Genomic DNA, 13,945 nt, shown 5'->3' on the forward strand with positions numbered 1-13,945 from the left:
TTTTTGAGATGGAGTCTCGCTCTGTCGCCCAGGCTGGAATGCAGTGGCATGATCTTGGCCCACCGCAACCTCCACCTCCCGGGTTCAAGTGATTTTCCTGCCTCAGCCTCCTGAGTAGCTGGGACTACAGGTGCGTGCCACCACACCTGGCTAATTTTTTATATTTTTAGTAGAGATGGGGTTTCACCATATTGGCTAGGCTGGTCTTGAACTTCTGACCTCGTGATCCGCCCGCCTCAGCCTCCCAAAGTGCTGGGATTACAGGTGTGAGCCACTGTGCCTGGCCATAAATTTTTATTAACAAATATTGGCAGCAGGCAGAATTTGGCCAGAGCCCACAGTTTGCAGACTCCTGTCCTAGGGAGTCAGGAGCTCAAAGTTCTTATCTGATGTGGAAACTTTGGGGCCATTCTAGACATGCACCTGAAAAGACTCCCAAAGTAACGGGTACTTTTCTTTCATTTTTTCTTTTTTTTTTCTTTTTTTTTCTCTTTTGAGATGGACTCTCACTGTGTTGCCCAGGCTGGAGTGCAGTGTTGTGAGCTCGGCTCACTGCAACCTCTGTCTCCTGGGTTCAGGTGATTCTCCTGCCTCAGCCTCCTGAGTAGCTGGGCTTAACAGGTGCGCAACACCACAAACAGCTAATTTTTGTGCTTTTAGTAGAGACAGGGTTTCACCACGTTGGTCAGGATGGTCTCTATCTCTTGACCTCAAGATCCACACCCTCGGCCTCCCAAAGTGCTAGGATTACGGGCATGAGCCACAGCACCCAGCCTATATAACAGGTACCTTTTTTTTTTTTTTCCCTTGAGACGAAGTTTCACTCTTGTTGCCCAGGCTGGAGTGCAATGAGGTGATCTCAGCTTACCACAACCTCTGCCTCCTGGGTTCAAGCAATTGTCCTACCTCAGCCTCCCAAATAGCTGGGATTACAGGCATGTCACCACACCCGGCTAATTTTGTATTTTTAGTAGAGACAGAGTTTCTCCATGCTGGTCAGGCTGGTCTCAAACTCCCGACTTCAGGTGATCCACCTGCCTCAGCCTCCCAAAGTGCTGGGATTACAGGCGTGAGCCACCGCACCTGGCCTGTAACAGGTACCTTTCTAATCCAGAACCTCCATACAGAGTCCTGGCCTCTCACTGGCTTTCAAGGAGGTAGGGTTAAGTGTAGGTAAAGTATGCTTCCTGCATTCTCTTTCCTCAGTAAAGCTTGAACCAGAGAATGGAGACTATAGGCAGAAAGCATTGTAAGTCTGAAGACTGAGTTGAATCTAGTAGGCAAAATAACTGGATTGAGTTCAGCAGCAAAATATCTTGTCACTTTAACCTTTTTTCTCAGAACTATTATCAGGTAATGGTCACTTTAAAGGCTTTGAAAGTCAGCTGGGCGGGGTGGCTCAGGCCTGTAATCCTAGCACTTTGGGAGGCCAAGGCGGGTGGATCACTTGAGGCCAGGAGTTCAAAACCAGCCTGACCAACATTGTGAAACCCTGTCTCTACTAAAAACACAAAAAAGTTAGCCAGGCATGGTGGCATGCGCCTGTAATCCCAGCTAATCAGGAGGCCGAGGCAAGAGAATCACGTGAACCCGGAAGATGGAGGTTGCAGTGAGTAGAGATCACGCCACTGCACTTCAGCCTGGGTGACAGAGCAAGACTCCACCTCAAAATAAATAAATAAATAAATAAGGCTTTGAAAGTTAAGACTTACATTTTATTAGTAGTCAAAACTTTCAAGTTTCAACCAAAAAAGGGCAGTCTTGATTCAAAAACTATTTCATCATGACACCAAAATAAAAGACAAATTCTAAAAAAAATAAAAAATTAAAAAATAAAAGACAAATCTTTTAAAAACAGACACATATAGTTAGTGAAGAGACTTAACAAGACCGTGATCTTACCATAATATTTTATATTGAATCTAACATGTTACATTTTTTTCCAAATGCTTTCCTTGCCTAACAAAAATGGGGTGTAACCCCATCACAAGAAAAGACCCATACAGGTGAAACCCCATCTCTACTAACATACAAAAAATTAGCCGGGTGTGGTGGTGGGCGCCTGTAATCCCAGCTACTCAGAGGCTGAGGCAGGGGAATCGCTGGAACCTGGGAGGCAGAGGTTGCAGTGAGCCGAGATCGCACCACTGCACTCCAGCCTGGCGACAGAGCGAAACTCCATCTCAAAAAAAAGAAAAAAGAAAAGACCCATACAATTCTGAAGTCCCTGTGCTAATTTTATTGCATGGGATGCTATCCTTGCCCTAGTTCATTAATTTCCCAAGGAAATTAGCACTTATAACCCGCTCCTTTGATTTTACCAAAACAAAGAATTACACACACACACACACACACACACACAGAGTCATGTACCTTTAAAGTCCTACAATCGGATGATGAACTTAACATTCAAAATATTTTATGAGGGATAAAAAATAGTCTTATTCTATCAGTGTGTTCACACTTCCTGGCCTCTCATTAGGAAGCTGTAAGATGTCCTTCAATAAGATCCTGAACACGAGACAGAATAATCTCATTAGAGCTGCTGCAATTTTCTGGACCATATGGTGGGTCTATAGTCAGGACCCCAGCCACACAGAGAGTCCTTGGAGAATCTCCCTGTTCAGTGATGGGGATGTGGTTCTTCTCAAGCCATTTCTTTAGGCTGTTCTTTCTCTCTTCCAGATCCTCTGGGCTGTACGCTTTGCAGTCTCCAGACGTGAACAAATGCATCAGCTTCTCCCTCACTCTATGGTCCCCTTCATTCACAGTTTCAACAGTCTGCACTGCATGTCCCATAATTCCGGTCACAGACATGCTGCCATCTTCAAGGAAGTTCACAAGGACGATACTTTGGAGGAAAAGTAAGTTCAGAGGCATCATCAACCCAAGTAGGTCACTAAAATAATAGATGACACTCTACTCTGTTTGAAATTAATCCTGTCACCAACGAATGCTTCCATTTATTCAACAAACATTCACTAAGGATTCTAAATATGTAAACTTTTTGCCCAGCCTACAGCCAATCATTGTGGGATACAATTAAAGGACTAAACAAGAGTTATGAATGCCTTAAATGTGTATTAGAAAAGAAGGCAGGATAGCCAGGCGTGGTGGCTCACACCTGTAATCCCAGCACTTTGGGAGGCCGAAGCAGGTGGATCATGAGGTCAGGAGTTCAAGACCAGTCTCTGGCCAAGATGGTGAAACCCAATCTCTACTAAAAATACGAATATTAGCCGGGCGTGATGGCAGGCACCTGTAATCCCAGCTACTTGGGAGGCTGAGGCAGAGAATTGCTTGAACCTGGGAGGCGGAGGTTATAGTGAGCCGAGGTCACGACACTGCACTTCAGCCTGGGCAACAGAGCACGACTCCATCTCGGGAAAAAAAAAAAATAAAATAAGGCAGGGTAGACTTAACTTTTAGAGTTAAAAAAACAATAACTAGGCTGGGCACAGTGGCTCACACCTGTAATCCCAGCACTTTGGGAGGACAAGACAGGCAAATCACCTGAGGTCAGGAGTTCAAGACCAGCTTGGCCAACATGGTGAAACCCCATCTCTACTAAAAATACAAAAATTAGTTGGGTGTGGTGGCACATGTCTGTAATCACAGCTACTCGGGAGGCTGAGGCAGGAGAATCACTTGAATCCGGGAAGCAGAGACTGCAGTGAGCCGAGATGGAGCCATTGAACTCCAGCCTGGGTGACAGAAAAAGGCTCTGTCTCAAAAAAAAAAAAAAAAAAAAAAGGCCAGGTGAGGTGGCTCATGCCTATAATCTCAACACTTTGGTTGGGAGGTCAGGCGGGCGGATCACAGGATCACAAGGATCACAAGGATCACAAGGTCAGGAGATGGGGACCACTCTGGCTACCATGGTGAAATCCCATCTGTACTAAAAATATGTGCCTGTAATCCCGCCACTTAGGAGGCTGAGGCGGGAGAATCACTTGAACCGGGGAGGTGGAGGTTGCAGTGAGCTGAGATCATGCCACTGCACTCCAGCCTGGGCAACACAGCGAGACTCCATCTCAAAAAAAAAAAAGTTTTTGTGGTTACATTTATTTAAAGTCCTTATCTTTTAAGAGATATAGTGAAGTATATATAAACAAAATTATAGGCTGGGGACAGTGGCTCAAGCCTATAATCCTAGCACTTTGGGAGGCCAAGGTGGGCAGATCACCTGAGGTCAGGAGTTCAAGACCAGCCTGGCCAACATAGTGAAACCCCATTTCTACTAAAAATACAAAAAATTAGTGGGGCATGTTGGCGCATGCGTGTAACCCCAGCTACTCGGGAGGCTGAGGCACAAGAATCGCTTGAACCTGGGAGGTGGAAGTTGCAGTGAGCCAAGATCACACCACTGCACCACTCCAGCCTGAGCAACAGAATGAGACTTCATCCCCACCTGCAAAAAAAAGGAAAAAAAAATATATATATATATTTATACACACACACGCACACACATATATACACATATATACACATATATATATGTGTATATATGTGTGTGCATATATGTGTGTGTGTGTGTGTGTATATATATATGGTAAGAATAATTTCTATGCCCCATTTCTATGAAGTTGCCTGGTCTGAAAATGTAATCTATAGTCGGAACAGCATTTAGATTCAAAGGCAGTTAAGTTCTCATATGTAGGCTGGGTACAGTGACTCAGTCTGTAATGCCAGCACTCTAGGAGGCTAAGGCGGGCAGATCCTTGGAGCTCAGGAGTTTGAGACCAACCTGGGCAACACGGCAAAACCCCGTCTCTACAAAAAATACAAAAATTAGACGTAGTGGCGAATGCCTGTAGTCCCAGCTACTCGGGAGGCTGAGGCAGGAGAATCGATCGCTTGAACCTGCGAGACAGAGGTTACAGAAAGCCGAGATCTCGCCACTGCATTCCAGCCTGGGTGACAGTGAGACCCTGTCTCAAACAAACAAAAAATTCTTAGATGAAAGTATTAATAATTAGCCTTTCATTTATCTGCTTTGTTTGTCTATAACATACAGGTAGCACAAAGGGGTGTCAAGATTTCAGGCAAGTAGGATGCATACTCACTTGGCAGAGACTGGGTCTGTAGTTAAAACCCATCCTTTATACTCATTCTTCTCACTGGCTGTCACTCGGACCTCTTTGTAAATGTAATCTTGCCATTCTAAGGGGCCTTTCTTCATCCATTCACTCATGATTGCCACCTGTCTAGGTCTGAAACAACCACCAGTGCTGGTTAATATATGTTCCACCTAAGCAAATGTCTTATCCCTAATCTCCATCCTATCCTAGAGACAGAGAACATCTGTGATTTGCCTCAAGTTCGTAATAAGTTACTTAACACAATTATTAATGAATGTACTGATAGGAACTCATACTATAGTTGGGGGAAAGAACACGTGTAAAGGCTGCTTGAGAATTTTTGTTTCTCAGGAAAATAGTTAATATGTACAATTCGGCCTAAAGCAGAGGGGACACCAATTTGCCGCGGGTGCAGTCTGAGGAAATTCACCCAGCACATATCTATTCCGGTGTACAACCACATTCCAAATCGCTTTAACTCTGGCCTGCAGATGATGCTCAAACCCTTCAACTCTGCTTTTCCTTCCATCGACCAAAGGACTTCGTCCCACTCCTCAACTGAAGCAGAGAACTCTCCTGATATCCACCCACGCGCTCTCTGGCTCTGTGTCTCCGCTGGATCCCGCCATCGAGAGGCACCCCGATTTATGACAACTGTCCTTAAAATTTGTTTGAAGGATGCACAAACGAGGGGGCAGCGGCCAGAGCTCTAGAGCTTAGATTTCTGGTCCTGTCCTGCAGCCACACGACACCTAAGGCTGTACTCAAAACCAAGTGGTACTTAACGTTTAAGTACCTGACAAACGAGAAAAATACCGGTTAAAAAACTCCTTGCAACACTGGGTACTCAGCAACCACGCTTTGAGGAAGGACCGTTGAGAGGAGCCCGCCTGAGACCAGCATGCTTTGCGCCGATCGTCACTTCCTTCCCCCAGAATCCTCTGTTTTGTAGTCCTACTTGGAGGTCTGGGAGTCGCGGAATCTCCAGTGTAGGAGGCGGACAGGGGCTAAGATTCTTCTCTAATAATAATAATAAGCCCGCATGTCCTCTAGGGCTATCCCTCTCCATTGCCACGACGGACATTTCAAATAATCTCTTTTTTTTCTTTAAAGAGGAAAAAGCGGCCGGGCGCGGTGGCTCACGCCTGTAATCCCAGCACGTTGGGACACCAAGGCGGGCGGATCAGGAGTTTGAGACTGGTCAGGAGTTCGAGACCGGTAAGGAATTCGGGACCAGCCTGGCCAACATGGTGAAACCCCGTCTCTACTAAAAATACGAAAAATTAGCCGGGCCTAGTGGCGGGCGCCTGTAATCCCAGCTACTCAGGAGGCTGAGACAGGAGAATCGCTTGAACCCGTGAGGCGGAGGTTGCAGTGAGCCGAGACCGCACCATTGCACTCCAGCCTAGGCAACAAGAGCGAAACTTCGTCTCAAAAAAATTAAAAATAAAAATAAATAAAGAGGAAAAAGCTTCTACTAGGTCCTCAATGATGGTAGACTTGGAAATGCACTTTTGCCTTAGAATCAAAGCACATGAACCCTCAGGGTAAATCCTAAAGCTCTAGGAATGTGAGGTGAACGTGCCGTGGAGAAGAGCGATAGGGCTACTACAGGAAAGGGGTCCTGATCCAGACCCCGAGAGAGTTGTTGGATCTCGCGCAAGAAAGAATTCAGAGCGAGTCCGCAGTGCAAAGCAAAAGCAAGTTTATTAAGAAAGTAAAGTGGTGAAAGAACAGCTGCTCCGTAGACAGAGTAGGATGTTCCCGAAAGTAAGAGGAACATGTCCACCCTAGATACAATAGTCCTATATATGAGGAGATGCGCTCTACTTAAAGGGTTTATGATAAAGGATTAATTTTCTTAATTACTGTATTTTGCAAGCATCAATATTATTATCTTTAAAGCAAAATTAGGAATGCCTTTGTTCTCCAGATATTGGGTTATCTGGACCCTCCCAAGTCTGGGTCTGTTTAGTAAACTTTTTTTTTTTTTTTTTTTTTTTGAGACAGAGTCTCACACTGTCACCCAGGTGGAGTGCAATGGTGTGATCGGGGCTCACTGAGAACCTCCACCTCCCGGGTTCAAGCGATTCTCGTGCCTTAGCCTCCCCAGTGGCTAGGATTACAGGCATGCGCCACCACATCTGGCTAATTTTTGTATTTTTAGTAGAGACGGGGTTTTGCAGTGTTGTCCAGACTGGTCTCAAACTCCCAACCTCAAGTGATCTGCCCGCCTCAGCTTCCCAAAGTGCTGGGGTTACAGGTGTGAGCCACCGCGCCCGGCGGCAAACGTTATTAATTTGTTCCCTTAACCATAAACATCAAGAGGCTGGGAATGCCTAACTTTCTGAGAATGCAGCCCAGCAAGTCTCAGCCTCATTTCCCTAGCCCTCACTCAAAATGGAGTCACTCTGATTCCAACGTCTCTGATACGGCCAAGGTATTTCTTGTTTGCTTGGCTTGTATAGGGCAATTAAAATGTCTGCTCCTTTGGGATGTGCACTCAGTACAATCTTGTTAAAGGTGCAGAAGCTGGAAAGAAATGAACCAAACCGGGTTGAATTTCATCTAGCAGATCACTCTCTATAAACCCCTCCAGTGGAAAAGTGCAAAAGACTTGCTTCTGCTACAGATTTCTGGTCATGCACTTAACTGGCTTCTGGTATGATCCAGAATCTTTTTTAGGACTAAAAAATGGTACAAGGTGCTAAACGCTGAATTCCTGGAAATGTAAAAACCAAGGGAGATTTACAAAAACCGAATGAAAAGACTACTAAAGGTGTAGGAAACATCAAAAATTAATCAGCTTTTCCCTTACTCCTTGAAATTTAAATTCCATGTAATCTTCAAAGTATATTTTCTTATTGTCATCATTTCAATAATCTTTCCCATAGCCTTTATTCATTACATGATTGGCTGATTATATTAATGTAGTTTTAGTGGATTGTTAGATTTTGCTGGTTAACGCCCTCTGTAAATCTACAAAGAGCTCATATAAGTGCCAATTGTTATCATAGTGTGAAGGAAAACACTTGAACTCGTAAAAATTCGGTCCAAAAGAGTTACAACCAACATGTGACAAGCTTCATTTTCTTTTTTTTTTCTTTTTTTCGAGACAGAGTCTCGCTGTATCGCCAGGCTGGAGTGCATTGGCATGATCTCAGCTCACTGCAACCTCCACCTCCCAGGTTCAAGCAATTCTCCTGCCTCAGTCTCCTGAGTAGCTGGGACTACAGGCGCCCGCCACCACGCCCAGCTAATTTTTGTATTTTTTAGTAAACACGGGATTTCACCATGTTGGCCAGGATGGTGTCGATCTCTTAACCTTGTGATCCGCCTGCCTCGGCGTCCCAAAGTGCTGGGATTACAGGCGTGAGCCACTGTGCCCCGCCAACAAACTGTTCATTTTCATTTTAAGCTGTACTCTATACTCCAGAATGAAAGACTTTGGCCTGTGTGTGTGTGTGTGTGTATTCTACAAATAGAAACGAGTGTCAAGGTAAACTTCAGTTACTCCCCATCCTTTTGTTTTGTTTTGTTTTTGGTTTTGAGACAGGGTCTCATTCTTTCTCCTGGGGTGAAGTGCAGTGCAAGGGCCATGATTCACTGCAGACTGGACTTCCTGGGCTCAAGCGATCCTCCTGTCTCAGCTTCCAGAGTAACAGGGACTACAAGCGTGCGCCAGCATGCCCTCCCTGCTGATGTTTGTTTGTTTGTTTGTTTTAATTTTTGGTAGAGACAAGGTCTTGCCATGTTGTCCAGGATGGTTTCTAACTCCTGAGCTCAAGCGATCCTCTTGCCTCAGCCTCACAAAGTGCTGGGATTACAGGCATGAGTCACCCTGCCTGGCCAGTTACTCTTTTTAAGGTGATGAGACTGGGGCAATTTCCCTACCTTTTTGCCCCTTTAGCCTTGTAAGTAAAATTCTCAGGAACTGCTGATGCAAATCACTGACTTCTAAGAGACTGGTGCCCAGCCCACTTCCTAACACAAGTTCTCAGAATGGCCCTCTCCTGTAGCTGGTTGTCACTGAGTTCAAATGGGGCTACCTCCTTTCCTAGGTCAGCCCTTACCGTTGGTCCCCCTAGAGCCTTTCACTCCATTTGGTGTCCCTCCCTTCACATTCTCTGCTTTTCTACTTCTCCTCCATCTCCTTCCAAAGATTTGCCAGCCTCACCCTCAAACCCACAAACACACACATACCTTTCTCTGCCAAATCCAAAATGACTTATTTTATTTATTTATTATTATTATTATTTTATACAGTATTACTCTGTCACGCAGGCTGGAGTGTAGTGGTACCACTCGACTCATTGCAGCCTTGATCTCCCAGGATCAAGTAATCCTCCTGCCTTGGCCTCCCAAGTAGTTGGGACTATAGGAACGCTCCACCATGCCTGGGTAATTTTTTCTAGAGACGGGTTCTCACTGTGTTGCTACACTGGTCTTGAACTGCTGGGCTCAAGCAATCTGCCCGCCTTGGCCTCCCAAAGTACTAGGATTACAGGGGTGAGACACAGCACCCGGTCACTTCTTTAACTAACTTCTGTTTGTTAGAACTTGTGCCAGGCACTATTCTAATTACTTTCAAACATTCACTCATTTGGTGAATGAGTACACAGGCTATAGACAATGGGGAAATTTTGATATATGGAGTGGCATGATTCAATTAGTATATTAGAAAGGATTAGAATCAGTAAATAAGCTACAGAGAATCAGGAAATGTTGCTTTATGGGATGATGATATGATTAAATTAGTATATTAGAAAGGATGCTGAGAAATTGGATATGGGGAAAATAGTGACGTATAGAGCAGCTACACCATGAGACATTATATAAAATATACTTTCCTGCTTAGAATAATAGTATTATGAAAAAGACTCCAGAACAACCATCTTTCTAATAGAAAATGTGGGCCGGGCACAGTGGCTCACGCCTGTAATCCCAGCACTTTGGGAGGCCGAGGTGGGAGGATCACGAGATCAGGAGTTCAAGACCAGCCTGACCAATATGATGAAACCCCATCTCTGCTAAAAATACAAAAATTAGCCGGGCATAGTGACATGCACCTGTAATCCCAGCTACTCAGGAGGCTGAGGCAGGAGAATCAATTGAACCCAGGAGGTGGAGGTTGTAGTGAGCTGAGATCGCACTACTGCACTCCAGTCCGGGTGACACAGTGAGACTCCATCTCAAAAAAAAAAAAGAAAAAGAAAAAAGAAAAAGAAAAAGAAAATCCAATTTTAGGCTGGGAGAGATGGCTTATGACTGCAATCCCAGCACTTTGGGAGGCCGAGGCCGGTGGATTGCTTGAGGTCAGGAGTTGGAGACCAGCCTGGCCAACATGGTGGAACCCCATCTCTACTAAAAATACAAAAAATTAGCTGGGTGTGGTGGTGCGTGCCTGTAGTCCCAGCTGCTCAGGAGGCCGAGGAACGAAGAATCGCTTGAACCTGGGAGGCAGAGGTTGCAGTAAGCTGAGATTGCACCACTGCACTCCAGCCTGGGCGACAGGGCAAGACATTGAAAAGAGAGAAAGAGAGACAGAGAGAGAGACAGAGAGAGGGAGAGAGGGAAGAAGGAAGGGAGGGAGGGAGGGAGGGAGGAAGGGAGGGTCCAATCTTAGAGAGATGTGTCTCCAAATTGATTAGTGTTATCTACCCTGCCCAGAGGGAAGATTTTACAACCTCAGAGAGGGAAGATTGGTTTCCCTGGCAGTAAAGTGAAGGTAAGATTGTTTTCCAAGGATGAAAATGCTTTGGTTGGGTGTGGTGACTCACTCCTTAATCCCAGTACTTTGGGATACTGAGGCGGGAGGATTGCTTGAGGTCAGGAGTTCGAGACCAGTCTGGCCAACATGGTGCAACCCCATTTCTACTAAAAATACAAAAATGAGTTGGGTGTGGTGGTGCTCATCTGTGGTCCCAGCTACTTGGGTGACTGAGGCAGGAGAATCACTTGAACCCAGGAGGGGGAGGCTGCAAGGAGCCAAGATCACGCCACTGTACTCCAGCCTGGGTGACAGAGCGAGACTCCATCTCAAAAAAAAGAAAGAAAAATCATCTGTTCAATGGAAATGTTAAGAAAAAAACAGAACGAAGGAAAAAGTGCTTCAATAGCACTATATCTATGTTTATGTACAGGAAAGCGACAGTGAGGTACCTTCTTCAAGCTCTAATAAACTGGCACTAAAAATTAAGCTAAATGGATGTGAGCACTTTGCTGGGTGCAGTGGCTCACACCTGTGATCCCAACATTTTGTCAAGACCCTGTCTTTAAAAAAAAACACAGCATACACCAAATTTTGTTAGAAAAGAGATTAAGGGCCAGGTGCAGTGGCCCAGACTGTAATCTCAGCACTTTGAGAGGCCGAGGTGGGTGGATCATCTAAGGTCAGCAGTTGGGGCATGGTGGTAGGCGCCTATAATTCCAGGTACCCAGGAGACTGAGACAGGAGAATTGCTTGAACCTGGGAGGCGGAGGTTGCAGTGAGCCGAGATCGTGCCACTGCACCCCAGCCTGGCAACAGAGCGAGACTCCATCTCAAAAAAAAAAAAAAAAAGGAAAAGAAAAAGAAAACAGCCCTCTCTCTAGTGACAGAGAGAGGACTTCCAAGAGGAAAAGGCCCTCAAGAGCCCTTTGGAATTCTGAAACTTTGAGCTTTGAGAAGTTTCCTACATTGCAGGAAGTGGAAACTTAAATTCATCTTTGCAGAAGATCTTTGCTTTGTGATGAGAAAGCCACCATAAAAAACCTTTTAGTTGTAGAACTAAAGCAAGTCCTCATCTAACTCCAACATTGAAACCGCCCCTATGAACTTTATAAGATTAATCGGGGAAGAAACAAAAGTAAACCAAGTTTGCAGCACATGCAGCATTAATCTTGAGGTCAGCTTAATCCTGAGGCCAGCTTGATCCTGAGGTCAGCTTAACCCTGAGGTCAGCTTGATCCTGAGGTCAGCTTAACCCTGAGGTCAGCTTGATCCTGAGGTCAGCTTGATCCTGAGGTCAGCTTAACCCTGAGGTCAGCTTAATCCTGAGGCCAGCTTAATCCTGAGGCCAGCTTAATCCTGAGGTCAGCTTGATCCTGAGGTCGGCTTGCTCCTGAGGTCGGCTTGCTCCTGAGGTCGGCTTGATCCTGAGGCCAGCTTAATCCTGAGGTCAGCTTAATCCTGAGGTCAGCTTAATCCTGAGGTCAGCTTAATCCTGACCTGCTTCCTCGTAGTTGTTTGGCGCCTATTATCCTAGGATCACGTAGACCCCGTTAGAAGATTTTAGTCCCCCATAACTGCTCTAGAGATAACCTGAACATTATTAAAGGGTTTCCCTTTGAGACATGCCTTCAGATCCCACATACTGGTAACACTCCCATGCCAGCTGATCTGCAGGACCTCGCTGATGCCAGCTGGTCTGAGGGACCTCACAAAAAGCTGATTCACCAGAGAATGCAATTTCCACATCCTGATGATTTCATCCCTTTTGCCCTGACCAATTGATAACCCCAAATCTCTGGCCCCTTGCCCTTCATGATAGCCTTTAAAACCAATTGATAACCCCAAATCTCTGGCCCCTTGCCCTTCATGATAGCCTTTAAAACCAATTGATAACCCCAAATCTCTGGCCCCTTGCCCTTCATGATAGCCTTTAAAACCCAAGCCCAGGGCGGGGCATGGTGGGTCACGCCTGTAATCCCAGCACTCTGGGAGGCTGAGACAGGTGGATCACCTGAGGTCAGGAGTTTGAGACCAGCCTGGCCAACATGGTGAAACCCTGTCTCTACTAAAAATACAAAAAATTAGCCAGGCGTGGTGTTGGATGCCTGTAATTCCAGCTACTCGGGAGGCTGAGGCAGGAGAATCTCTTGAACCCGGAGGCAGAGGTTGCAGTGAGCCTAGATCATGCCATTGCATTCCAGCCTGGGCAACAAGAGGGAAACTCAGTTTCAAAAAACAAAACAAAACACAATAAAAAACCCAGGCTCAGAACTCCTTGGAGAGATGGGTTTGAAAGTTTTCTCCCATCTCCTCATCTCCTCACTCGGTGCTCTGCCGTCATTAAACTCTCTGCCACATCCCTGCTGTCTCAGTGTAATGGATCTGTTACTGTGCAGTGGGCATACAAACCTGTTCGTCCTATAACAGTGTATTCGGAGAAAACAGTGACATTGCAATTAAACTGAAAGCATCTGCTCTAAAGTTAGACTGAAAAGCCAAATGAGCTGGTGCATTCACAGTTGTATATAGTTGAATCATGTTATAATTTGGTTTTAAAGTACCTATCTAAATGCTGTAGCTCAGTGTTACCTAGATTCCAAATGGATATTTATTAAAATGAAATTACATTCCTCCACCACCACCACCAAAAAAAACTACATTATAGTGCTTTAAAATCAGAAAACTTTTCTGAGAGACTGGGTCTTACACTGTCACCCAGGCTGGAGTGCAACGGTATAATCATAGCTCACTTGCAGCCTCAAACTCCCGGGCTCAACTGTTCTTCCCACCTCAGCCACTCAAGTAGCTGGGACCACAGGCGTGCGCCACCACATCCAGTAGAAAACTTTAAAATCAGACTAAGAACTAGAAATCAAGATAACTATAATTGATTAATTCCAGCTCCCAAAGGCAGCCTCCCAAAGTGCTGGGATTACAGGCATGAGCCACCCTGTCCAACCTAAAATAAACCTTTTTAAGATTCACAGTAAGCACTTAAATATCTGTTGATTGATGTGAGATTTCATTTGCTAGGAGAGAGTTCAGTTCAAGTTTTTCTAAAAAGTCCCTGAGAGGCCGGGCGCGGTGGCTCAAGCCTGTAATCCCAGCACTTTGGGAGGCCGAGACGGGCGGATCACGAGGTCAGGAGATC

The 13,945-nt window shown here is 45.5% G+C and overlaps 1 protein-coding gene across 1 annotated transcript; it reads right to left on the reverse strand.

Moving 5' to 3' along the window:
* Positions 1-2,405: 2,405 nt before the first annotated feature.
* Positions 2,406-5,988, reverse strand: GEMIN6 (gem (nuclear organelle) associated protein 6). The gene is made up of 3 exons (XM_011997330.1): positions 5,898-5,988; positions 5,067-5,213; positions 2,406-2,851 (listed from the first exon to the last, which is right to left on the reverse strand). The coding sequence occupies exons 2-3, from the start codon at positions 5,192-5,194 to the stop codon at positions 2,479-2,481; spliced, it is 501 nt and encodes a 166-aa protein (XP_011852720.1). The 5' UTR covers positions 5,195-5,213; positions 5,898-5,988; the 3' UTR covers positions 2,406-2,478.
* Between the last annotated feature and the right edge of the window lie 7,957 nt (positions 5,989-13,945).

Source organism: Mandrillus leucophaeus, unplaced genomic scaffold (assembly GCF_000951045.1).
Source record: "Mandrillus leucophaeus isolate KB7577 unplaced genomic scaffold, Mleu.le_1.0 Scaffold538, whole genome shotgun sequence".
Classification (NCBI taxonomy): Eukaryota; Metazoa; Chordata; class Mammalia; order Primates; family Cercopithecidae; genus Mandrillus; species Mandrillus leucophaeus.

Excerpts from the sequence above, each read along its gene's own strand:
- GEMIN6 (XM_011997330.1), bottom strand. The coding sequence starts at position 5,194 with ATGAGTGAATGGATGAAGAAAGGCCCCTTAGAATGGCAAGATTACATT. Across the intron at positions 2,852-5,066 it reads ACAGACCCAGTCTCTGCCAA|TATCGTCCTTGTGAACTTCC; the intron begins GTGAGTATGCAT and ends TTTCCTCCAAAG.